Below are 26,656 nucleotides of genomic sequence, written 5' to 3'. Positions count from 1 at the left end.
AAATGTCACAGGACGCCAGGAGGATTGTATAACGGTGATATTTAAAATTTTAAACAGAGATATTTCTTATTTCGCGTAGCCGACGTGGAATCGATGTTGTTTTTCGAAAAATGGCTGCTTTTCGCATGAATTATCATCGAGGTAGCTTTCAAACTTAACGTCACCTTTTTTTACAGTCACGGGTACGATATCAAACAGAGTAATCTACCTGTGGTACTGCATTAGGTAACCCTAATGCAGCTTACATGTAAACATTGAAAATTTATATCGTGATAATCGCTTATGCAAGAAACGCAAGTAGCGTTACATAAATATTCCCCTGTCGATTGTGAGAATATCTAACTAGAGATATAAAATTCACACGGGGATTTGAAAATTTAAGCACGTTCTTCCCACACTCTCTCCAAGTCGTTATCATTACGTTTTTCCATGTTACGTACATTTTTCGAGGCATTTCCAGGTAAAACGGACACACGTATAAGCGGGTATAACCACGCTCCCACCTGGATAAAAATGAACACTAATTTTTAAAAAATACATGCTTCCTGTATACATCCAGCCTGTCTTTTTGGCTAGTTCTTCGAAAAATTCTGCAAAACTTCATCAGTGGCCCAAAGAGAATTTTTCAAAGGCTACTGCGAAACGCAGCACATCCGCTCTTAACGCGAGAGAAAAGATTAAAACTTACGTAAGAAGGTAAACGAATATATATTTTTATACATAGATTCTCTATCTGCGCTTTACCCAATTTAGCAGATGAAAAATGAAATCTAAACAGACTCTATTTCTAGCCTGCCGTGAGCCAGAACCTGTTTCAAACTGACAACGGGACATGTCTCCGTCGCATCTTCGCATCCACCTTGATTCGAGAGCTCCAAACCTAAAATCCCGCATTCGAGTCCGCTTCCAAAGCACCTGGAAATTCCGAAACATCTTTCGTCCATTGGCAAAGGGAATCGTTCACGCAGGAAAGTTATTAATCGGCTAGGAAATAAATGGCAGACTGCCCAGGACAGCCGGCTACCGTCGAATAAATTCTCCCCTCGACGTTGAACACTTGCTATTCTTTGCCCGCGTGTATTATCCGCGCGCTGATGCTTCGTGCCGGCATAAAGATAGGACCTAGTCGATACGGGCAGGTAATAAGGCGATCTCTTTGTGATCGACCCCGCCTATCCGACCTCGCAGACTTTTCAAAGGGTATCTCTGCCTATTGACGTTAATGTGCATCTTTAAAGCCATTATCGGGGAAAGCAGCACGGGGTAAAATAGTCTGCCTGTAAACAGAAACGGGATCTTCCTTAAAGACGGTGGATAGACAGGGAGAGAACGTGGTTACACGAATAAAACGAACGCTGGATTTTTGTTAGTTACAGACTCTCGTTGGAGGGAAAGCGGTGAAATCGCGCGCAGGAGAAAAATGAACGGAGAAAACTTACTCGGTTGGAAAGCGGGAAAAATGTTGGGAACGCCTCGACGGCGCTTTGAGAGATTGCGTGACGTTCGGCAGCCCGAAAGGGTTGTATTTTTAGATGAATTTCGGGACCCCGATGGGAAAATGTCAATCGGTGGATTTTTGTTATATCTTCACGTGTATATTGTAGCGGAATGCGTGGAAGGTATATTGGAGCTCGTGAAATTCGCTGCTAGTCCAAGTAGTCATATTTTGGGTGGTGAGATAAAGGAATCGACGGGAACGCGAATACACCGGGATACGAAAGCACGGTCAGGGCTGTAGAACGAAATGAAGAAATATTTAATACTCTGTACGGTATCTTCAAAATAGAAACGTATAATTCAGTGTATATAGTATAGTGAAATAATTACATAATAATTGTAAACTTAATCACTATTTCTACATTCGTTGGATTGATAATTAGTATTATGAACGTACTTACAATCTTTCATGCGAATTTCACATTTTATTCACAATACTCGCAGTTTCTTGATCTCGAAACCAATTTTATAATTTTTAACCAATTAGAATTTTATTTTATTCTTTTATCTTCTTTTTACCAAATTTTTGGGCCTAAGAAAGTGAAAAGATTACTAGCAGCGAATATGTAAAGCAACAAATCTCTTTATTTTGTACAGCCCTGAAACGGGCTATGGTGCATAGGTCTACGTAGACCTGCAACCCCGAGACATCAGTCAATTATCCCATGACTTAATTTACGATCTCGCTGAGTCCTGACCTGACTCCTGACCCGTTCCTTTCTCCAGGAAATATCCTGCAGGGAGGAGTGGAAAAAGAAAACCTGATATTCTGAAAATTCGATAGCAGAGGAATCAGTTTGCAAATGATTTTGACACGCTCCATCCGGAGAGCGATTAATCGCCAAGTCCCATTTAGACTTCTCTGCTACTCGAAAAACAGGTCAGGCACACTTCGCCCACTCCGGTGGTATTCACCGGCGTGAATGGCCACTTAAATAAGATCCCGACGATCAAACCCTGCGAATCTGGTTTTGCGAACAAGCTCGAGACCGCGAGCAGGCCGCTGAGCTTCGGTATTATCTCCCTTTGTAACGTTGGTCAAAGATAAAGAGCTTGGAGGTAGACAACAAAGGCGAAAAGCGTGTGTGCGACTTACGTGCGACGATGGCATTCGGTCTTCCTGCGTTTCAAAACGTTTTCGTCACGTTTTATGCGAAATATCTCGACGAACGTTTTTAATTGCGAAATTTCCTATGGTTCGTTAAGATTATTTAAAGACCTGTAATTTATTTTGGAAAAACGGTACGCGGTGTATATGTTGGACGCGAGAATTGGTTTGGTATATTATTCGATGTGGGTATTTTAAAACGTATAGTATGGGAGTTAAGCCGTTGCCTATAATTATAATTCTTGAGGTATGACACGTTATTGGAATTTTGAGCCGGAAGAAGACTCGTTCTATTTTAGTCCCTTTAGGTGCGAATTTGCGAAGGCTAGGAAAAGACGATTATCTTTTATTTTTCTGGGAAAAAATAGTGCACGTATATATAGCCGTTGGACGTTAAGGTTAACTATTTAAAGATTCATACACTTAGGGATATTTATTTATGATGATATTCATTATACTTTTTAACATTGTGCTCGAAGTACAAGGAAGCTGAACGTCGTACACATACGTTCTTCCAGAAGTTACTACATTATGCTATAAATTATGCTAAATCCAATAATCTGGAGATTACAATTTTTCTCACGACGTGTATAAATAACGTATATAAATTTCTGCGCAAACGTTAGAAATCCTCTATGTGAGATTAATATTCCTTATATCTTGTATATCTTCTTTTCATTTTCTCGTTGTATCACAAATTTCGGTAAGACCAATAATTTAGATTCGACCACTAGTTATTCTTTTTACAACGCGTACACGTGCACAAATTTCAACACGAGCGTCAGAAATGTTCGCGATACGCCCAACAATTTGTTATTCGAGCAAACTCGCGAATCATGCGATAATCGACCTCGCCGATCTCCAGCCGCTTTATCATCGAAATCGAATCTTCAAAGACAGGGTGCAGGGGTATCAACGATGCTCGTGCACTCGTATTGTGCTATTAAATTGATGTCGGTATATGGAGATAACAGCGAGATATAATTTGTGCGCTGGTCGCAGCTCGTCAAACTAAATCTCCGGCCTGGTCAATGGAGTATATCTACTAATTCCTGTTCTCCACCAGCATCCTGATTGCACGGGCACTCGTCATTCTCCATAACACTGCACTCGATGCACCCGATGCTCGCGGTGCGAATGAAAGGGATATAATTAATGTTTCGAACAACTCACGCGATTATCCAGTCGAACTTCCGAAATTTCCAATCAAAAAATCTCCGTCGAAGCGATCGTCCTCGAATCCTGGAAATTTTCAAAATATCGAAAAGCCTGCGTCAGATTTTCTACCCAATTTCCCGGAAAGAGGACACAATTCCGCTCGTGATAAGTTCCGCGATGCTTATCTGCTTAAAGCAATATCGGTGTTTTACGTGCGAACGATCGCGTCGATCGCCGATTTATTGTTACTTCTTTCCCCTATTTTTCTCTCCTCGAGATCTTTAAGTGTATCATGCGGTCGCTGCACGATCGTTTTGCGTCAGTGCTTAATTAACCGGCGATTAGATTGCGTTAGATAGCCAGCCGTTAATCTCGTCTCTCATCGATAGAGGTTTCGTAACGTTCAGCCCTTGCAGATCGCGGCTTTCTCCTCTTTCACTAACCAGTGTTAACACGCGCACCGTTAACGACTCGAACGATCTACGACGATGTTTATTAATAAAATTATCGAGGGAGTGGGACGGCGAGGTGATTTATTGATCAGTAGGAAGTGCACGGCTAGCCTGAAGCTCGTACCGTTCTCGCTTATACCGATTCCCGCAGGTATCCCTGTAACCCGTTATGTCGTGGTCGCCATCTCGGTTTCTCGGTGTCGATCCGTGTCCTTGACATTGCTCCGGGTTGGCGAACGAGTCTAAAAGAGGACCTTCGAAAGTCTCACGAATGGTACCAACCGCCACGTGCAGCGCGGCTTTCGAGTGAGCAATTTCTCAAACAAGATAACACGTACGCGTTACACGTACGTATTGTAGCTAACTCGGAAGGAGTCAAACGGTTCCTGACCTATAGCCATGCACCTATAAAATAGGTACACGTGAACCATCTCGATCGGTCAAACGCTCGTGTCCATTAACTCGATACTAGGCAACGCGTGTCCCAGCTGATTTCTCCCGATCTCTCCATACTCTGTTTCTCAGCCTGAGATCGTTCCTCCTAAGCGTCGTATTGCTCCAACGGCGGCCATCGGCTGCGATAACCGACCTAACTTAATCACAGCTATGGATGCACGTTGGATACGACGACGTGACGCTGGAGGAGGCACGATATCGGCTTTTGTGCAACGATCGAGCCGTTTCCCGGGTTATGTGCCACCCTGTATTACGGATGGCTTCCGCGAAAATCCAGATCGGGTGCACGCGTCGTTCTTTCTTGTCCGCTGACCCGACAGCTCCGACTGGGTGCCCCGGTGCAGCCGTGGCCTGTGATCGATCGCGATGCACCGGCTGTCCGGAACCGATATCTCGTCTCTCTGATCCATAGTTCGTGTATCTTTCCTTTGTCATCAGCGATTTAATCCCTCCTGCAATCGTTCCTCCATTTTCACCGTTTATCTCGTCTCATCGACGGTGGCGCCACGATTAATGCTCGGATACGAACGTTCTCAGGGTCCGATCTCTATGGATTATTTAGGAACCGCGGATGGCAGACGCGAGTTGCGGTTTCGATTACAGTCGTATCGCGTTTAGATGCTCGCGGTTATACGCCAGGTGCTCGCACGCGGAGATTCCCGCTGGCTCGCGTATCCACGTGCAACCTCGATTTATCGTATGATCGATTTTAGCGGTGCAAGCGCACCGACCATGCAACTGGATCATTGTTTATGCATGCCTCGATATGCAGAAAGAGGCTGCGGGAATAACGCGTCGATGTCGTATGATTAATGTCGCCGGAAGCTCGACGAGTGCCATTTCTTTCCGTTCGCTGAGGAGAGAATGGTAAATAGTTAGGTAAAGAAAATATTGACGGAACCGCGTGGAACGTTGGTTTCTTGTTTTTCTTGGGAGAGGCTTCGCCGAGCAAGCGGCTGATTTGCGAGCACCGGCGGGTCCCACATTTTCCACGCTTTGTCCATTTGTCACGGAAGTCATGGTAGATAGAACTAGCAGCTTCCCGCGATTTCCGGAACCTCTTGATTTACGGCCCTGAGAGTATTTATCGTTAGACCACGGTTTATATGATTAATAAGACACGCGTTATATGACGCGATCTTTGTATAACTGGGCGTTTATCTTGCCCGATGAATAATCGGGATTTGCATTATCTCGAGAGAACCGTGTAAAATTCTTGATTTTTAATTCGGTAACATTTATTTATAAACTTTGCACGATAGGCTAATCGATAGAGAATTGCTACTATAACACTGTGCAGTTATCTCGTGTCATGTGAATAGTCGGTTTGATTTTTCTTTTGGTGGAAATATTTAATTTAGGAATTAATCAAGATCGTTCATTTTTTGATGGAAATATCGGAAAGGGAACAGTTAAGGTTCTAAACTTTAAGTTTAATAGGAGTTATTCGAAAACGTTTTAGAAGGTCGAGATAATTAGGATTTACATATTGGAATAAAATTTTGTGAAATAAACGACAGGTCGAAGTAATAATTTCGTTGGAACATCGATTGGTCGTACTTCACACCAACCTTGCAGCCTCTATGACTACATTTTGCGGAACGCATTAGCCTTCGAGGTAGTTAAAAGAGCTTACGTTTGCGGATGAGAGAAGCCTAAATGCAATCTCGTTAGCGAACTTTGTATTCTATTAGTGACCAACAACAAGCAATGTGGGTACTTATGGGTAGCCTGGTGCCAGTGAAGGGCTGTAATTGAGCGTCCTCTAACAGCTTTCTTCTGACGACGATGAAAGCGCTCCGTAATTAATCGTTATTCGGCCAGGTTCACCTCTTTTCGCCATGACGTCTCACGTTAATCGTCCACGGTGCATTCTGACCGTTTCTATGCGTCGTTGATGCAAGATTCCACGATCAATATGTAGCTTCATTTCTGTCCGGCTTGTAAACGCGCCTTTGTCGTGGCTAAATAATGCTCGATTCCGACTCCATTCTCTGGTCGAATCTATTCTTACGTATCGGTGCTCTGAATGACAGAATATGCTAAAATACCGACACTTTATTGTTAGCCTGGAAAAATGTATTTGAGCTCGCGACAGATAAATTGGTCCATTGAAGGACGTTTTCCAGCTTACGTTCTCTCAGAATTTATTCCACCGGTTGGATTACATATCGAATGCGAAATTCGTCAACGATACGCGCGAATTAATCACAGAACGAGGTGAAATAACAAGCAACGAAATGGATTACGCTGCGAGAAATATGTATTTAAAAAATCTCCGACGACCTGAAAAAGCTACGAAAGAGGACACTCTTTTAAGCGCCACTAAATTTCATATTTCTTTTCCAACTTTAATCCTCCCGTGGGTGTCGTTTAAGATATAGAAGCCAGGCAACCAGCAAAAATACTTACCTTCGAGATTAAAGTTCTTACTCTTCAGACTGCGCCATTTTACCCAGTCGGAGTTCCGACTTGGAGAGTACTCGAGGAAAATCACCGATGGGTACTCTATAAAGATGCCTCGTGCTCGCGCGCCGTTCCATTTTCCATCGTGCTGCATCGCGCTTTTATACATAATTTATAACTACTTCTGCGCGTCGCATATCTCCATTCACGTTGCAAAAGTTTCCCGACCTTTCGAGCAACGGGACGACGAGATGTAATTTGTTGGGCTCCGGACGTCGCACCCCGTTGAGGACGGAATACCTCCGGCTCGCCGGAAGTGCACTTGTTCCAGAGTGCGAGGCCACGGCCGATGCCAGCGGAGCGCCGATATTTCGGAAGATGAAAGCTCCTCGTCGCTGCGTGGCTTTAAAGCTCCCGGGCAAGACTTGGCCTGCCCCAATATCGATCTGCACGTTGCTTTCGTTCCACCTGGACCACGCTTATTTCGTCACTATCTCCTGCGTTACATCGTCGACCCCGAGGCGTCGCAAGACAATGTCGTGGTCTATTGTTATTCCAGGGCTGCGGACCTTAAGCCAATTTCGCTCGGCTGTCGAGACGCTGAATATCCAATATCGGTCTATGAACACGAATTCGTATCGGTTGCAGCTTATTCGCGATACTTCTTCGATGCTCGTGTCGAATGATTTATAACTTTTCGGTAGATCGTTTGAGATTCAGTTAGAGAGGAATGGTACAGCACAGTTCTCGAGAAAAACTCGAAGCTTCGAATTTAGTATCACTTGTTCCCGTTAGATAGAGTTTTTGGGGAACTGTAAAGGAAACTTGGGCATTCCGAAGAATCGAGTTCTCATGCAATTTTCATCGTTTTTCAGATTGGTAGACGACAGATGCGTGGTATGTCCCGAGGCTGGAGATCTATCCAATCCGCCGAAGAAGTTCAGAGGTAAATGACAATTGCAATTAACGATTTGTAATTACCCATCTTGCAATTAACGCTCTCGCGATAAAACGTTAATCGTAATTTCATCGATCGTACGCGACAAGAGCACTCTGGTCTTTTGATCAACATTTGCTTTGATATCTCTTTCATCCAATTAACGTGTCATCGGTCTTTCGTGTAATTTCTAGATTGCCTCTTCAAAATATGTCCCATGAACCGGTACTCTGCGCAAAAGCAATTTTGGAAGGCAGCGAAACAAAGCGCAGGTGGTACCGATGCCGTGCTTTTAAAAAGGCTGCACGTAAGTTGATTTTTCTGAAACTTTTTACGCTGACCCAGTTGAAATTGGGACAACCTAACATATCAAATATTATTCGATAAATATTCATCGTTATTAACGTTGATCCGATTTTCTTTCAGCATGCCGCGGAAATAGAGAAGAAGCAGAACGAGACCGAGAACAAGAAATTGCTGGGCAGCGTGGTATCCTATGGTAACGTTGTCCAGGTGAGGAAGGAAGGAAGGAAGAGCCACCGTTTTGTTTTTCTAATATTTTTATATATTTTTACATTGTCCCCGTTATGCGAAGCAAATCAATTTACCTTGCGCTACACGCCTCAAAAGGTCAGCTTCGCTTTAGTACCCAAGGACACTCCCTTTTATGCAGAAACTCGATTTACCATTTCTGTAATAACGAAAACATGAAATGTTACCCACCGAATGGAGCGACCTAATAATATCTTCGTTCCCTTCGACGCGAAATCAACCTGTTTTCCTTTTTATACCTTTTTATTTGCCTCGTTCTATTCCGCTTCTCCACGAATTATCGCGAAAGCGCCACAAGCCGATAACTATACTTGCCAATTAACAGAATCAACTTCCTGTTTTCGTATCTATGCCGCATGAGGCGATCGCGAAAGTGCTATCATCATCGAAGTGCTACGTGGTTCCTAAACACGAAATTTTATCCCCAGAACAAGACACTGACCTGTAATTGCGTACTGTTTTAAGTGTATGATCGAATTATTAATCACATTCGCGGTGCTTTTAGCGTCAACAACTAGGGGAACAGCGTTACGCAGCGAAGTGATGGTCGCTAAATGTATTATACATGGAGGCGAAATATCGTCTCCTGGCGAACGCGATAGTGTCTATGAACGCCATTAGACGTCTACTTAACGTGATGCAATAACGTACAACATCGGGTCTTTGTCGTGCTATCGAGCTACTTTATTACTTCTCATTATATACGGGAATTATGGTAGATGTATAACTTAATTATCCAGTAAGGGGTTACCCAATGCTGCTTGTTTCAGCACCTGTTTCTTCTTCATTTTCCCTTGTCCCTTTCCTCGCGAATCAATCGATAATCAAATTGTGCTTTTACTCTTGGATAGTTTTAATGTCACTTTGCTTCTATCGTGCGATCACTAAGCTTTTCGACGACAGCAAAGTACTCTCTGGCGTTTTATTGTTTTAACGCTTTAAGTTTCTATAGTTATGGAAAGAATAGTAACTGCATAGTAATTATGTAATTTTGAATAGCATTATACTCTCATTTTGTCGTCATTTCAAATTTATTAATTATGTGACGTTTTCTCTTGTAGCTATTACACCTGAAATCCAACAAATTTCTGACCGTGAACAAGAGACTTCCTGCACTCCTCGAGAAGAACGCGATGAGGGTATACTTGGACGCGAATGGGAACGAGGGTTCTTGGCTTTACATAATGCCGTTCTATAAACTTCGTAGCGACGGTGACAGCGTCGTGGTCGGTGATAAGGTGATTCTAGAACCGGTGAATGCCGGTAGACAAGGTCTGCACGTAGCCGCAAATTATGAGTTGAGTGATAACCCCGGCTGCAAGGAAGTAAATGTCGTGAATTCGGCTACATCCTGGAAAGTGACGCTATTTATGGAACATAGAGAGAACCAGGAGGAGATCCTAAAGGGTGGAGACGTTGTTCGACTGTTCCACGCTGAGCAAGAGAAGTTTCTCACGATGGACGAGTATAAGAAGAAGCAACACGTGTTTCTCAGGACCACTGGTAGGACTAGTGCCACTGCTGCTACGAGTAGTAAAGCTTTGTGGGAGGTTGAGGTAAGAAAATGGTTGTATTGATTAACGCTTTCTATGTGTCTGGTGAAATGACGTTGAAATTTGTAGTATTTGGTATTTTAATTTTTCGATACTTCGGGATTCTGGTTTGTAGAGTAACAGTTCTACTCTTATCGACTGTGGTGAGCTATTTGTAGCTTACGAGGCACGGAATATATCTGTTAATGGAGTTTAAACAATAATTTCTTTCTCTACAGGTGGTTCAACATGATCCTTGTAGAGGAGGAGCGGGCCACTGGAACTCTCTGTTCAGATTCAAACATTTGGCAACAGGACAATATTTAGCTGCTGAAATTGACGCCGATGAACCACGTGAGACCACAAAAGGCAAGCGTGGTAAGATAGATATTTATGTGTAAAATAGCATCAACGAGTGGCTTCAGGGACTGTATACGTAAAATTATTATATTTCCGTGCATGTTGGTAGAGAAGCCTTGCGTAGCCGTGTAATGAGTGGTCGATGATACGTGTGTTTTATATGCTGTAAATGTAAGATTGATATAGATTGTATGGTTTATAGATCCACCAGGACCAGTGTATAGATTAGTGTCAGTACCACACAGTAATGAAATAAGTTCCTTATTCGAATTGGATCCAACTACGTTAACGAGAGGCGACAGTTTGGTTCCGCAGTCATCCTTCGTCAGGTTACATCATATATGTACAAATACTTGGGTTCATTCGACCAGCGTACCAATCGACAAGGATGACGAAAAACCTGTTATGTCAAAGGTACCTTTCAGTGAAAGCCACGTATATATCTTGTAATTTGTTCTATTTGCTATTTTTTTTATATATATTATATTATTTTAATCGTATTGTAAGGTGGGCTGTGCTATTAATAAAGAAGATAAAGAGGCATTTGCTCTAAGATCGGTATCGCCAGTTGAGGTGCGAGATCTCGATTTTGCGAATGACGCTTGCAAAGTATTAGCGTCGATTAGTAGTAAACTGGAAAAGGGTACGATCTCGCATAATGAGAGACGGGCCGTAACCAGTTTATTGCAGGATATAGTATATTTTATAGCTGGCTTAGAGAACGAACAAAATAAATCCGAAGCTTTAGATTTAATCGTAACTAATGCTGTCAGAGACCGACAAAAGTTATTACGAGAACAATACATACTTGGTCAATTATTTAAGATACTTCAGGTATTATAAAATTCTTAAATATTCCATTGAACTGAATTTTTAGTTGTTAACGCTTCTATTATTTGTACTTTTATTTGTAGGCTCCGTTCTTAGAGTCTGCAGAAGGTGAGGGACCATTTCTTAGAATAGAAGAATTGAACGATCCACGACATGCGCCGTATAAATATATGTTTCGTTTATGTTATCGAATACTCAGACTATCTCAACAAGACTATCGGAAAAACCAGGTATCGTATATTTAGATGCGGTTTAATTTTAATAATATCGATTAAGGTTATACTGATTTATTTTATAACATAGGAACATATTGCGAAACATTTTGCTTTTATGCAAAAACAAATTGGATATGATATTCTGGCGGAGGACACTATTACCGCATTATTACACAATAATAGAAAATTATTAGAAAAGCATATTACGGCAGCAGAGATTGAAACTTTTGTAGGACTTGTGAGAAAAAATATGCACAATTGGGAATCTAGATTCTTGGATTACTTGTCAGACTTGTGTATTTCTAATAGAAAAGCGATTGCCGTAACACAAGAATTAATATGCAAAAGCGTATTAAGTGAAAAAAACAAAGATATATTAATAGAAACTAGGTAAGTTTGGCACACTTCGTTAATAGTAATGATTTTTATCTATACGGGTTAATACATAATGATTCTTTTCAGAATGACGAAAACTCAGGTTGAGGTCGAAGAGTTGGATGAGAAACAAGAGAATGAGGAACCGCGAATCACTGTAATGGAAGAGTACGAAATTTTTCTCGTATGGAATAATGGAGCAGTAAGTATTATTATAAATGTATTCATATATATGTATAAAGCTCAGTTGTATTTTCTAAAATACTTAATGACGTACACAGAAATCAATGTCCTTAAATGAATTATCGAGGGGAGCTAAGATAGGTAATGTTCAAGACGCGGCAATATTGGACTATTATAGGCATCAATTAAATCTTTTTAGCAATATGTGTCTAAATAGACAATATTTAGCGCTGAATAACTTATCGCCACACTTGGACATTGGTCTTATACTTAAGTAAGTAAAATTAATATTCTAATAATTATGCATCTTTTTATAGTAAATACAATTTTTTTAATAAAAAATTAGGTGTATGGAGGATGAAACAGTACCATATGAACTGCGCGCATCATTTTGTCGACTTATGTTGCACCTTCACGTTGATAGAGATCCACAAGAACAAGTTACACCAGTTAAATATGCTCGACTTTGGTCTGAGATTCCTTCAAAAATGAGCATTAATGAGTATGCAACAAAAATGTAAAATTATATGATATATAAAGTAAGTTTTGGAACATTTATGGAATTTACTGTCTGTTTTTAGTTATGATGCAAACAGGATGCGGGATCAAAATAAGGAAGCTGTGCGTGCTAAGTTTAGCGCAACTATAATGTTTGTTGAAGATTATTTGTGTAATGTGGTAGCAAAAATGTGGTCTTTTGCAGATCAAGAGCAGAATAAACTTACATTTGAGGTAAGATAGTACATTTTACTCATATTTTAATCACGAAAACAAATCACCAATATCTAATGTTGTTTTAATATTTTTGTATAGGTTGTCAAATTGGCACGTGATTTAATTTATTTCGGATTCTATAGTTTTAGTGATCTTTTAAGATTAACAAAAACGTTACTGAGTATTTTGGATTGTATATCAGAAAATGATTTAGCTGATGGAAAAATTCCGACTGGCGAAATTGATTGTAAGTAGATCGTAAAATTGTTTCTTATTCACTTGATGCACAACTAACACATTGCTTGGACGTGATATTCCTTGTACAACATTATTACTTCCTGATAATTGTATCCTTTCTGTACATCATAGAATGCCGTTCTATTTGGTCCTCCTACACCATGTAAATATTCAATACAAACTAAATAAATTATATTCTAATTCCTTTAACATCCTCGTATATAAGTTAATAATATAATTTCTTTAATAGTATATATAATGAAACATATTGAACATGTACATATCTTAATATATGTTTAATTATAACTAACTAATCAGTCTTGAAAACTTCTAAAGCTGATTCTGTGGATTCTAAGGATCTAGGTAATATATAACTGTGAATTAATGGCGATTTAAGTTGATTTGTAGAATTCAATTTTCGTCTTACTAAATTTGCAATTTAAGCATGTCACTTCGTTGTGTTTGCACTTCTGTTTTACCCAGTGTATTCTTTTAATATTTCCTATTTCGTATTTTGTCAGTTTCAGTATTTGTAAATGTAAATATTTGATTGAAAGTAATTATGTCAAATAACTTGACTATCCTCATCATTTATTTTCTAAAACTTAGTTTAAAGTCATTTTCTCTGAAAAATTATACAAAATAAATTTTGAAATGAAATATATCTACCTGATAAATTAAGAACATGCCTAAAATTGTTTTTAATATTTAACAGCGGAAGGTGGAGTATTGAGATGCATCGGAGACATGGGTGCAGTAATGACGAGTTTAACATTGGGTCCAGCTGGACAAGTATTAGCTGGAAGTTCTTCTCCAAGACCAAAACCACTTTTAAAAAAAGAATATCCTCTAGTGATGGACACTAAGCTAAAAATAATCGAAATTTTACAATTTATACTCGATGTTCGACTGGACTACAGAATTTCTTGTTTATTGAGCATCTTCAAGCAAGAGTTTGACGAAACTGAAAGAGCTTCTGGAGATTTAAGCCTCGGCCAGAAAACCATCGATTTAGAGTTAATAGGTACACAGGCAGAGGGTATATTTGGTAGCAGGTAATGTGCCATTTCTTTTTTGTAATTGTTTCATTAAATAAATATTTCACGAATTGTTTCATTTAGTGAGGAGTGTGTGGCATTGGACTTAGATGGACAGGGTGGTAGAACATTTCTACGTGTTTTACTGCATTTAGCAATGCATGATTATCCCCCACTAGTTTCTGGAGCATTACACTTACTTTTTAGACATTTTAGTCAAAGACAAGAAGTTTTACAAGCATTTAAACAAGTATGCTATATTAAGTGCAATATTATTGTAGAATTACAAATTAAAAGAAAACAAAGAAAGATTTATTAAATTATCGTAAATAGGTGCAACTTTTGGTTTCCGATAGTGACGTTGAATCTTATAAACAAATAAAATCCGACTTGGATGTTTTACGACAATCAGTTGAAAAATCGGAACTTTGGGTTTACAAATCCAAAGCATCGGAAGAACATGGTGGAAAAAAGAAGAAAAGTAAAGAAGATGAAGATGACGGAGCTACTCCTCGTAAAGCACCGCCTCAATTGTCTACAACGGATAAGAAAGGTTTTGATATAATAATATTAAATTTAAATTTATTATCAAAAAGTAGGGAAAAAGCAATATCTTTCTAAAACAGAAATTATTTATAACTATAGGATCTGCAATAGATTTAGATATTGGACCGCCATTACACGCAGATCAGGCGGAAGAGTATAAAAAAATACAACAAATTCTAATTCGAATGAACAAGTTATGTATTCAAACGATAGGTGGTCAAATAAAACCACGAAAACATGAACAAAGACTTCTACGTAACGTTGGAGTGCACACTGTCGTATTAGATTTATTACAAGTTCCATTTGATGCGAAAGAAGATGTTAGAATGAACGAGTTGATGCGATTAGCGCACGATTTTCTGCAAAACTTCTGCTTAGGAAATCAACAAAATCAAGTTCTGTTGCATAAGCAGTTGGACTTGTTTTTGAATCCTGGTATACGTGAAGCTCAAACAGTATGTAGCATTTTTCAAGACAATTCAACTTTGTGCAATGAAGTAAGTGCTAAGGTGATACAGCATTTTGTGCATTGCATAGAAACACATGGAAAACATGTGCAATATTTAAAATTCCTTCAAACAATAGTAAAAGCCGAAAATCAATTTATTAGAAAATGCCAGGAAATGGTGATGCAAGAAGTAAGTGAAACTTCTGTGAATAAATAAATGTACTTTATTTTTTAAAATATATATATTAATTATTTTTTATAGTTGGTTCAAGCTGGTGAAGACGTTTTGGTTTTCTATAATGATCGAGCGTCTTTCAATCACTTTGTGGAAATGATGCGATCCGAACGACATCGGATGGATGAAAGTAGTCCGCTCAAGTATGAATTTAAGAGATACAATAATGGCGTAAATTATGTTGTATATTTTATACTAATATATATTCTAGGTACCACGTAGAATTAGTTAAATTATTAGCTTGTTGTACAATGGGTAAAAATGTTAATACTGAAATTAAATGCCACAGTCTTTTACCACTAGATGATATTGTTGCTATGGTATCACATCCAGATTGTATACCAGAAGTAAGCTTTTTTGTGATTATCTTTAAGAAATGTATTTCTGAACTTAATTATAGGTAATTATTTAAATATTTTTGCATAGGTAAAAGAAGCATATATTAATTTTCTCAACCACTGTTATATTGACACAGAAGTAGAAATGAAAGAAATTTACACATCAAATCATATGTGGTCATTATTTGAAAAGTCTTTCATAGTAGACATGGGAATTATAGCAACAGCTACGCACGACCGTGAACACGCTGATATAGCTTTGGAAAATTATGTGACAGGTTGCCTAATGAATATCATTACAACGTTCTTTAGCAGTCCATTTTCAGATCAAAGTACCACAGTGCAGGTATTGTATTCTTCTATTTCAATATTTTAAATGAATTTTATGGTTTTCGTTTCCTCGATACTATATCTATAAATACAATTTTAACAAATTTATGATATAATTAGTCTAAATGTTAAATTTAAAAGAATTATTTACCTTTATTATTTATAAAACTTATCACACAAATTTTCAAACTAATATTAATATTTATTTGGTGGATATAGCACTCTAATCTATTGAGCACATTAACTTAACATAAGTGATTAATAACAGAATAAAGATTATTTTTTATTACATGTGTTCATGTCATTGTTAATTAGAGCACAAATTTTTTTCATACAATGTTATTTTTTTAAATTTTTTACATAAAAAACATTTATCTGTGATTATATTTATTTGCATTAAATTTCAGATTGTACAGTCAGTATTTTGATTCTTTTTATTATTTGCACAATGAGATATTATATACATATCAAATTGATAAAAATTGATTATTTTTTTAGTATTGTTATTGTTGTTAGATATAAGTATGGTTTGACTAACTTACGATATACTTAGGTACCTAAAAATTAAATATTTATTATGTTTCATTACTTAACTGAAGTGCGCCATGATGGAGGTAATTTTTCGAAAACAATATGGAATTAAGTTAGAATTAATGTAAAAACTTGAATTTGAAAGTTGTATGATTTGTACTACAGTAGGTCATAAGCATAGTGGTATCAAGTAAAAGTACATAAAATAGAAAAATTAAATTTTTAAATACATATAGCATAAAAAAATAGTGCAGGCATAACTGAGAATATACAAGCATATAATATATAAATAATATAGTTAACATAAAGTAATTATGTGCAAAAACCTGTTCAATTACTCTGTCATTTAATTTATCAGATAATTTCTTGCTTTGCATGACAAACACATTAATTTAGGTTTATTTAGAAGCCAAGTACATATCACAAACTTATGGAGGCATTAATATTTATTTAAAGAATAAACTTTTTGTTTTATTTATTGCTTCCTGGTATATATATATTTTTATAATTTTCTTATATTTGTTTACCTACCCTGGTACACCAGAGTAATACTATAAATTAATAATTACATTGGTAATATATTTTTTGATGTGTGCTTGGTAACTGGTGATTGCATCAGCGGCATGTTCTGTGTTTTTGGCATGCTACACCTGGCCTTCTTTGACTCATCAACATTGGTTTACTGGGTCTGGGTGCTGGGTCTATATGGTGGTGGGTTGATTTACTAATAGAAACATCTCCACGAGGCTAGACTTTATTGGAGCATCAAGGAAAGTGACCGGATTACTGATACTAATCTTACTGGCTATGTGAGTACCAAAATTAAAAAATGCTCAATCTGTTATGAGCAATTGTATATACACTTGTATTACTAATATGGTACAGTGTGATTTGATAATTAAATTTGAAAAATAAAAAGAATAACTTTTTACTGTATATATACACATATAGTATATACAGTACTTTTAACTAAAACAGTTTCATATGAATACTTTCATTGTAAATATTTGTTTTTCTGTGTAACTAAATAACAGCACGGATTGAAGGGAATTAAATAAATATAAATACAGACGTGCTTTATTGGTGTCAGCAATTTTTAGTTTCTAAATTTAAATGTTGTAAATAGAAACTTTAATATGTGTTTCTGAATAATTATACTAACACATTCACTGTCTTCAATGATTGAAGCAAGCTTGCCATATAAGTTCTTCTAAATACTAACCACAAGTCTTTTATTGTATTTGGAATATTCTTCTGTATCTATCCTTTTGCATTTCATGCAGCATGAATCTGTGGTTTAACATATATAAAACTATTTCTTTTTTGGAGCTTGGCAATGAGTGTGTTATATTACATCAATTAAAATAATAAGACTTCAGTACTTCATGAATATATAATTAATGCATCTGCTCTAAAAATTTGGGTTTTCAATAAAGGATGATTTATATTTTTAGATTTTATTAAAAATATTTAAGGATTAACAAAAATTATAGCAACTAATATGTATTTTTTTATGCATAAAAGTATATATTAAATGTAACATTACATAACACTAAAAAGCATTAAACTTTTTTATTTATAACAGACACGACAACCTATTTTCGTTCAATTACTTCATGCGGCTTTTAAAGTTTCACAATGCTCATGGCTAAATGCTGGTCAAAGGTTTAATGTTGAAAATTGTATACGAACATTGTCGGACGTAGGTAAGCTTGTTTGAATTGCGATTTATATAAAATTTACAAAATTTTTTTGTACCCATTTTATGAAAAGAATGCTATTTGTTTGAACTGTTAGCTAAAGGGAGAGGTATAGCCATCCCTACAGATTTGGAAAGTCAAGTTGCTTCTATGTTCAATAAGGCTGCGATGCTTAGTAGACAAACAAGCAAATGGCTTCAAGCTGCAAAACAACCAAAGATAGAACGCACACAAAGTCAGGTAATTTTTATCCAAAAACTTATTTAATAATTACTTGGGATTCTAATAATTTTTTTAACAAATCTTGAATCATTGTTGTCAATTTATAATTGATATGATCTTTGAATATGTAGAGTGACTTATTTTGTGAGGAAGATAGTAAAGATCAGGTAAAAGTCACTCATAAAAGCCTTACTAGACTGTTAGCGTGATAAAATTTTAGTGCTTTAGTGTAGTTTAATATTAGCTAATATTAGTATACGAGTAGCGTAAAAATTACGCATAAAGAGTATATTGTATTTAACAAACTGTATCATAGAAGAAATATTTATATGTATGTGTAATTATTATGATATAATATATTTTCATTTAGCTAATGCGTTTGGATCGAAGTATTATAGAAGGTTTACAAGACATAGTATCGTTATTGGAAGAGCAATTGAAACCACTAGTACAATCAGAATTATCTTTGTTAGTGGATATACTCTATCGACCAGAATTACTGTTTCCAGCAGCAACTGACGCTAGAAAACGATGCGAAAATGGTGGCTTTATAAAAAGGTGAGTAACTTTTTACAGTTATTATTGCTTTAATATATTTTAGTATGTACAGTCAGTAACAGTTAATAACAACTTCTTTTTGTTTAGATTGATTAAACATACTGAAAAATTACTGGAGGAAACGGAGGAAAAACTGTGTGTAAAGGTGTTGAGGACTCTCAGGGAAATGATGGCTATTGACCCTGAATATGGAGAAAAGGTGAGTTTTGCAATATTGTACTTTGCATGCAGTTACAAGAATCATTTCTACAATATGGGAAAGTCACAGACATTATGGAAAAGGGCATTCAGTTGTTTCTGACAAAATGTTATTACATTAATTAGCGGTGACAAATCCTTCAGGCATGCTTTACGTACGCTAGTTAGCTTGGTATTCCAATGATGGACATTTTGGAATGTAATAGCAATCAATGTTATTGTCCTTAGTGTATCAATATATGTAACAATTTCAGCATCTTTTTTTATTGGAGCTTATAACATCCGTAATAAATTAAATGCATGCGCAAATTGGTAGGTAATTCTTTGGCGCGCAATACGGCAGTAAAAATTATGAGTCAAAAGTATAAGTATAGTTATCGGTGAAAATAATTCATTTGTACTGCTTCTTTTACTAAAATAATATTAACGCTCAATTGATCGTATTGAAAAGTAAAAGATGGAAAAATGTTATTCGGAGCATGCCATCTTTAATTGGGATTTGCTACCGTTAATTAGCACCGCACCTCGACCGATTAAACATGTTACCGTTCTAAGTTCTAGTTGAACCTAAATTTACAAAAATTTGTGTCTTCATATCCACTTGTTCTTTACATGTTTGCCGAAAAGCTAAATGCCCATATGTTCACGGCACATATTAGATAATCAGCATATACACGATCGAGAATTTTTTAGTTGGCAATATAAAAAAAAAGAATATGCGAATGAAATAATAAGCTTCATGAATACACTACAAAGATTTAAATAACAGTGTGGGTGAGTAGGTTTCGTAGAATAGATATGTAGGTAAAGATGTTTTCATGCTGCAAACGAAGAGCGAAGGTGTCTTGGAAGAAGAAGAAACAGAGCAGACGGCCGAGTCTCAAGTTGGAACAGACTCTGTTGATGAGTCTAAGATTCGTCATATGACTCAGCAAGAGCGGGTAAAAATTAAAGTAGATAACAACGGTAATTTGTGGGCACAACGTATATAAATTGGCAACATGAATTTGATTTATATTAATGAGAATTTATCTCACCATCACTCTATCGTTATATATTGATACAAGTCTTAATATTGAATGAATATCTTCTTTCTGTTAATTATTATTATTATATATATGTGTGTATGTACATATACATATATACGCAGAGGGCATCCTATTGATAAATAAGAAATCTAATCTGTTAATATACTCTAATATTAAAATCATAATAACTATCTGTTTTTATATTTTATAATTTTATAAAATATACATATATAGACACATGTTTTTTAGTAACTGCTATGCAACAAGCTACATGATTTACTTAATAAAATTTGCTTAAGTACAAATATAATGTACGTTGTGTAGGTACTTTATATGCATGTGCTTGATTAGTTTTATAATATACATTTTAGTTCATTCTTTGCTTTATCATCTTTTCGTATTAATTTCTTTTTTATATACAGGATATAAGTAGGTATGTAATAGGTATGTAATCTCGTGTATCAAAATAATTATGATTTACGATAGGAGATTCTACATTATAACGATGTCGATTTACTTGAACATAAATAATTGGATTGATAAGTAAATGAATGTTTAAGTAAGTTGAATAATTTCAACTTATCGTGAATCAAAATTTATATAAAATTCTTAAAGTATTATTTCACGTAGTGTAAGATATCTTTCCAAGTACATTCCAGTATGGGCATAGAGTTTAGGAATAGAAACGATAAGAAAGTATAATGTATGTACATACACTTATTACAAATTGAGTGTACCAATACGTCTTCTAGATTTTTTATTATCTTTTATATAAAGTATACACATTTTGGGTAGCATGAGAGCAGCAATGTAGAACTTAGAAATTAGATTGTATTTTAAATATAGAGTTGTCGAGTAATTAATAATTATGCTACAATCACAAAAATCTATACATGTAGTATATCTACATACTCTGTATGTAAAACATTTTGTTCTTTTTGCTATTCCCTTATATTTAATACATAAATACGTCTTTGAATGTATCATTTGTATACTTTATGTGTGATATCTATTTGATTCTTTGCATTTACTCTCAAAATTTTCGATCTATATCACGTAAATTTTTAGTGTTGGGCATTTTTTAAGATACAATTTTAAGATACAAATATTTCTTTCTTCCTTTTTCTTTACACATATGAAGATTATATGTAAAATTAACTAGGGTATCAAGTAAGATACCGAGATCTGTAGAATTGTCTTTCTCGTTCTGAAGCACAAGTAATGTATATACACATCGATTTAATTATTTTTATTACTAATACAATATAATTATTAATATTTTCATGATATATGATAAATAATGCACCGGTATTCCCTTTTAAAATATATTAAACTTCTTTCAATTATTATGCACGATGTATTGGTACATCTCGAGTAATTCAAATTTATTTTATTATACTAATGTATTTTTTATTTCCTTTTTCCTAGGGAGATGCACTGAGAAACAATCTTCTAGCACGCTACTTTGGAAAGTCTTTTATACAAAAACCGGAAAACGTGGAAATTGGAGTATCACATACTGCTCCAGTTACTCATGGACCAGGAGGTATAGCTTTTTTTTTTCTAAATAATTTCTTTCTCAATAATAACACTGTTCAACAAATTTTGTGGGAGAACACATTATATCAGTGTCTTATAAAAGGGAATTCGGATCGGTATACTAAATTTCAAAAGATTCTAATGACTTTAAGTTCCCATATAAATTGGAGTTCAATGGATATTACAGATTAAAATTCGTGTTGAACTATTGTAATCAGCTTTACTAAACATTTTATCTTTTTCTAGCTAAGTTATTGAGTCGGGCAGGCCGTACATTGCATGAAATTCAAAGTCATCTCGACCGCGAAGGTGCCTCTGATTTGGTAGTGGAACTAGTAATTAAAAGTGTGCACTCACCGAGTATATTTGTGGAAGCCATAGAACTTGGTATTGCGTTATTAGAAGGAGGAAATCCTATTATACAGAAAAGTGTTTTCAATAAATTAATGGGCGGTGACTTGAGTCAATCTTTCTTCAAGGTATGTTATTCAATATTGATTTCTTTCGTTGTAAAAGTTGTAGATGTTACATGGATAAAGAAGTTAAAATAAAGAATATAATTTGTAGGTGTTTTATGACAAGATGAAAGATGCACAGCAAGAAATTAAATCTACCGTTACAGTGAATACTTCTGACATAGCAGCCAAAGCTCACGAAGACAAGGAGCAAAGCAAAGAAATAGAAAAGATATCAAGGAAGCGTGCGTCAGGTATAATAGAATTATATTTCAATTATTTCTATTTAAATTTGCTTATATTGTATCTCTCTGATATAGGAAAACCTAACGGAATAGTAATAACAGATGAGTTGCGAGAGGAATTGAATCAAGCTGCTTCATCCACTGTACAAGCGTACGCGAATGTTCGTAATCTTGCGTCCGGTGAAGATGCAACGAATAATGCAGCTTTTGGTAGTGCATTAGAAGACATGATAGCTGAGAAATTAGAAAGGCATCGTACTGGAACAACTGGTACTGAAAGGGATGAAGGACAATTGAGTGCGAAAGTTTTAGTAATGCAACCAATTTTACGTTTTTTGCAATTATTGTGTGAAAATCACAATCGTGATTTACAGGTATTTTTCTCGATCTTAATTCCGACTTTAAGACTGTTTTTCGTGTTATGCTACTTACGACATTAAAAATATTTTTATGCCTTTATAGAATTTCTTACGTAATCAAAATAACAAGACGAACTTCAATTTGGTATCCGAGACGCTTATGTTTTTGGACTGCATCTGTGGTTCAACGACTGGTGGATTAGGGTTATTAGGACTGTATATAAATGAGCATAATGTTGCATTAATCAATCAGACTTTGGAAACATTGACAGAGTATTGTCAGGGACCATGTCACGATAATCAGAATTGTATCGCGACTCACGAGTCTAATGGATTAGATATAATAACTGCCTTGATTTTAAATGATATTAATCCTTTGGGAAAAACCAGAATAGACTTAGTGTTGGAATTAAAAAATAATGCTAGCAAATTATTGCTTGCTATAATGGAGAGTAGAGGAGATAGTGAAAACGCAGAAAGAATTATGTATAATATGAATCCGAAACAGTTAGTTGATGTTGCATGTCGTGCATTCCATCAAGAATCTCTGGATGATGATGGTGACGTGGATGACTCTTCTACAGATGGTGAAGAAGGAGTGTCACCCAAAGAAGTAAGGACTAAATTTATTCCGAAAAAAATATAATCCGATTATTGATAATTAATCGTTCTTTTAGGTGGGACATAATATTTATATTTTATGTCATCAATTAGCACAGCATAATAAAGAATTATCATCGATGTTGAAACCGTCTGAACAGAATAATGCAGATCCAAAAATTAATAAGGCATTGCAATATTATGCCACACATACAGCTCAAATTGAAGTATATTTGTGTTTATATTTGTGTAAGAATTTTCTATTTATATATTTCATTTAAGTTTCTTATTTACTTCAGATTGTTAGACATGATAGAACATTGGAACAAATTGTGTTCCCAATTCCTGAAATTTGTGAACTTATTACTTTGGACACGAAAATTAAAGTATTAAACACTACAGAACGTGACGACCAGGGCTCAAAGGTTTCCGACTTCTTCGAAAGAACTGAAGACATGTTTAATGAAATGAAATGGCAAAAGAAACTTAGAGGTATAATGGTGAAAATTACTGTTGTTATTTTCATTTATCAACATTATTAAATATATTTTTGTCATTCTTTTTTAGGGCAACCAGTCCTATTTTGGATGAGCAGTTATATGTCACTTTGGAGTAATATTTTATTCAATTGTGCAGTACTCATAAATCTCATCGTAGCTTTCTTTTATCCATTTGTAGATTCTGTGCCTAGTAAGTTTATACTACTTTTAATTGATCAATTTTAACAAATAGAAATACTTAAACATTTTCTTATTTTCTTACTTTAGAATTAAGTTCAAATTTATCTGTTATTATCTGGGTGATAATGCTTTCATCAGCTATTTTTGTCATTACATTACCACGAGAATCTGGTATACGAACGTTAGTAGCTTCAACGATGTTACGATTGATCTTTTCTATAGGACCAGAACCAACGTTATGGTTACTTGGTTTTCTTACTGTAAGTTGAGAAAGCACGTCTGAAAAAAGACGCATTATTTCATTATAAGTTTCTGTAATAAATATATTTTTCAGATTGTATTAAAAGTTATACATCTTATAAGTATTATAGGTAATCAAGGCACTTTAACAAAGAGCCTAAAGCAAATAGTGACGAATGTTGAACTTTTGTATCATATGTCATATCTTATATTTTGCGTTCTTGGAATTTTTATGCATCCATTTTTCTACTCAGTTTTAGTAAGTATTGGAATATTAGAATAAATGAATTGTGAAAGTAAAACAAAATATTAAGTTCTTCACTTTTCAGCTCTTCGATGTAGTATATCGCGAAGAAACGTTGCTCAATGTAATAAGATCTGTTACAAGAAACGGACGGTCCATTATACTTACTGCTGTATTGGCATTAATTCTAGTTTATATGTTTTCTATTATCGGTTTTATGTTTTTCAAAGACGATTTTCTAGTAACAGTTGATGAGGATATTGTATGTAAGTACAAATTATATTATGTTTTATAATTATGTCTTAAATCGTATACTGATCTTATATTTATATTAATTGTAGCATCGTATACGGATGGAGATGCAGGTACTTGTAACATTGCCGATAACGACAGATGCGAAGCAACTAAAACAGTATCTCGGTATACTCGCGAAGGTATTTTTCTTTTTCTATAAAATGTTGCCAATATTTATTATTTGTAATTACAATAACATTTTTATAATTATGTAGTCAATGAAAAAGACAGTCCAACAGATGTAATTAACGTTGGCGGAGAGTTGAAGGAACGAGCATGCGATTCTTTAGTCATGTGTATTGTCACAACTTTGAATCAAGGTTTAAGAAATGGTGGAGGTATTGGAGATATTTTACGAGCACCCTCTAGTACTGTAAGTATAAAATCAAAGCTATGAGGAAACGCTAATGTTAATATTGACGTTAATTACATTGCAGGAGCCGTTGTTTGTTGCTCGAGTCGTATACGATTTACTGTTCTACTTCATCGTGATAATTATTGTTCTGAATCTCATTTTTGGTGTTATCATCGATACATTTGCTGATCTCAGATCAGAAAAACAACAAAAGGAATTAATTTTGAAGAACACTTGTTTCATTTGTGGTAAGTGTATTTATTACTTATGTTGACATCATGTTTGCACTGTTATTGTATATAACGTTACGTTGTTGCATTTACAGGACTGAATAGATCTTCTTTTGATAATAAGACGGTGTCTTTTGAAGAACATGTTAAGCATGAGCATAATATGTGGCATTACCTGTATTTCATTGTTCTAGTAAAAGTAAAAGATCCTACAGAATTTACAGGACCTGAGTCCTATGTATATGCCATGGTGAAGGTAATAGTCCACAGAACTTCAAAAAATTGAATCGTGCTTAAACTTTTAAGCTCTGTGTACTTTTTACAGGATCGAAATCTTGACTGGTTCCCGAGATTAAGGGCCAAATCACTGGCAGCCGACGAAGGAGAAGGAGAACAAGTAGAATTAAGGAGCTTACAATCTCAATTAGAGTCCACGCAACAGTTAGTGAAGTGTTTATCTCAACAACTTACCGAGCTTCGCGATCAGGTAAGTTGTGTTTGTGAATTTTTATTACATTTTAATTTTCATTATTCTTGTGGACAACTTTCTTGCTCTTCTTTTCTTAATTAGATGACGGAGCAACGAAAGCAGAAACAGCGGTTAGGCCTTCTGAATTCTGCATCCGCATTTTTACACAATGTACCAACGTAAATGTAAGGTACGTGTACTTCAGGATTTTGTTTTTAATTATATAAGAATCTCAATTTGATACTCTAACATGATATTTAATGCATAAGTTTGTGTGTTCTTAAGAAGCATTTAAAGACACAAAGAAGTACTACGAGAGTAACACGAAGCATTTGTACGGTTTTGTTCCTAATTTTAAAGAAAGTCATTTACATAGAATAGTAAAACACAAACTTATTAAGAATAACGTTAATTTTGTTATTTTTAAATGGAAGAAAAATATATCACGCGATGAGTTGCATTAATTAAATAGGTTTAATGTGTTGCAGGCACTACATTAAATGTCCATATTTTTAAAATACAAAATCAATTTCATTTCGTGCAAATAATTTCTGTAGGGTCCGTGTTACTTAAAACTAAACAATCGTGAAAAACTTTATCTTAAATAGAATGATAACAATAATGATTTTTATCATTAGATAAATAAGTAGCCAAAGGAGTGTATCGAAGTATGTTGCTATAAATAGAACATATCTAAAATTCTCATTGAGATTTTAATATTTTTATGACTTGTTTAAAACAAGTCCTTAAGAATGTTGATGT

General features: G+C 35.5%; 1 protein-coding gene across 8 annotated transcripts in view; it reads left to right on the top strand.

The window, feature by feature from the left end:
- LOC108552817 (Inositol 1,4,5,-trisphosphate receptor) overlaps positions 1–26,380 on the top strand; it is a 38,889-nt gene extending 12,509 nt beyond the window's left edge. Inside the window, exons 3-47 of one of the 8 annotated variants that reach the window (XM_017907483.1) lie at positions 7,953–8,023; positions 8,209–8,321; positions 8,441–8,527; positions 9,628–10,122; positions 10,338–10,476; positions 10,661–10,872; positions 10,966–11,292; positions 11,373–11,519; positions 11,593–11,894; positions 11,967–12,081; positions 12,161–12,336; positions 12,409–12,564; positions 12,644–12,794; positions 12,876–13,023; positions 13,350–13,376; positions 13,729–14,068; positions 14,135–14,300; positions 14,384–14,603; positions 14,696–15,234; positions 15,307–15,422; positions 15,491–15,626; positions 15,706–15,963; positions 17,210–17,287; positions 18,064–18,184; positions 18,276–18,418; positions 18,771–18,958; positions 19,046–19,157; positions 19,990–20,097; positions 21,613–21,730; positions 21,970–22,202; positions 22,291–22,432; positions 22,499–22,797; positions 22,886–23,395; positions 23,460–23,609; positions 23,682–23,874; positions 23,950–24,072; positions 24,150–24,322; positions 24,397–24,561; positions 24,632–24,812; positions 24,888–24,980; positions 25,056–25,213; positions 25,278–25,443; positions 25,521–25,681; positions 25,751–25,912; positions 25,997–26,380. In XM_017907483.1, the coding sequence (XP_017762972.1) occupies positions 7,953–8,023; positions 8,209–8,321; positions 8,441–8,527; positions 9,628–10,122; positions 10,338–10,476; positions 10,661–10,872; positions 10,966–11,292; positions 11,373–11,519; positions 11,593–11,894; positions 11,967–12,081; positions 12,161–12,336; positions 12,409–12,564; positions 12,644–12,794; positions 12,876–13,023; positions 13,350–13,376; positions 13,729–14,068; positions 14,135–14,300; positions 14,384–14,603; positions 14,696–15,234; positions 15,307–15,422; positions 15,491–15,626; positions 15,706–15,963; positions 17,210–17,287; positions 18,064–18,184; positions 18,276–18,418; positions 18,771–18,958; positions 19,046–19,157; positions 19,990–20,097; positions 21,613–21,730; positions 21,970–22,202; positions 22,291–22,432; positions 22,499–22,797; positions 22,886–23,395; positions 23,460–23,609; positions 23,682–23,874; positions 23,950–24,072; positions 24,150–24,322; positions 24,397–24,561; positions 24,632–24,812; positions 24,888–24,980; positions 25,056–25,213; positions 25,278–25,443; positions 25,521–25,681; positions 25,751–25,912; positions 25,997–26,077 (8,299 nt within the window). In that variant the 3' untranslated portion in view covers positions 26,078–26,380. The remainder of the gene's footprint in view (positions 1–7,952; positions 8,024–8,208; positions 8,322–8,440; positions 8,528–9,627; positions 10,123–10,337; positions 10,477–10,660; positions 10,873–10,965; positions 11,293–11,372; positions 11,520–11,592; positions 11,895–11,966; positions 12,082–12,160; positions 12,337–12,408; positions 12,565–12,643; positions 12,795–12,875; positions 13,024–13,349; positions 13,377–13,728; positions 14,069–14,134; positions 14,301–14,383; positions 14,604–14,695; positions 15,235–15,306; positions 15,423–15,490; positions 15,627–15,705; positions 15,964–17,209; positions 17,288–18,063; positions 18,185–18,275; positions 18,419–18,770; positions 18,959–19,045; positions 19,158–19,989; positions 20,098–21,612; positions 21,731–21,969; positions 22,203–22,290; positions 22,433–22,498; positions 22,798–22,885; positions 23,396–23,459; positions 23,610–23,681; positions 23,875–23,949; positions 24,073–24,149; positions 24,323–24,396; positions 24,562–24,631; positions 24,813–24,887; positions 24,981–25,055; positions 25,214–25,277; positions 25,444–25,520; positions 25,682–25,750; positions 25,913–25,996) is intronic. The other 7 variants (XM_017907485.1, XM_017907490.1, XM_017907484.1 and 4 more) reach the window with 7 other exon arrangements.
- Positions 26,381–26,656: the final 276 nt, after the last annotated feature.

Source organism: Eufriesea mexicana, unplaced genomic scaffold, assembly GCF_001483705.2.
Source record: "Eufriesea mexicana isolate 0111107269 unplaced genomic scaffold, ASM148370v2 scaffold8101, whole genome shotgun sequence".
Lineage (NCBI taxonomy): Eukaryota > Metazoa > Arthropoda > Insecta > Hymenoptera > Apidae > Eufriesea > Eufriesea mexicana.
This window is presented reverse-complemented; position numbering and strand designations above follow the sequence as displayed.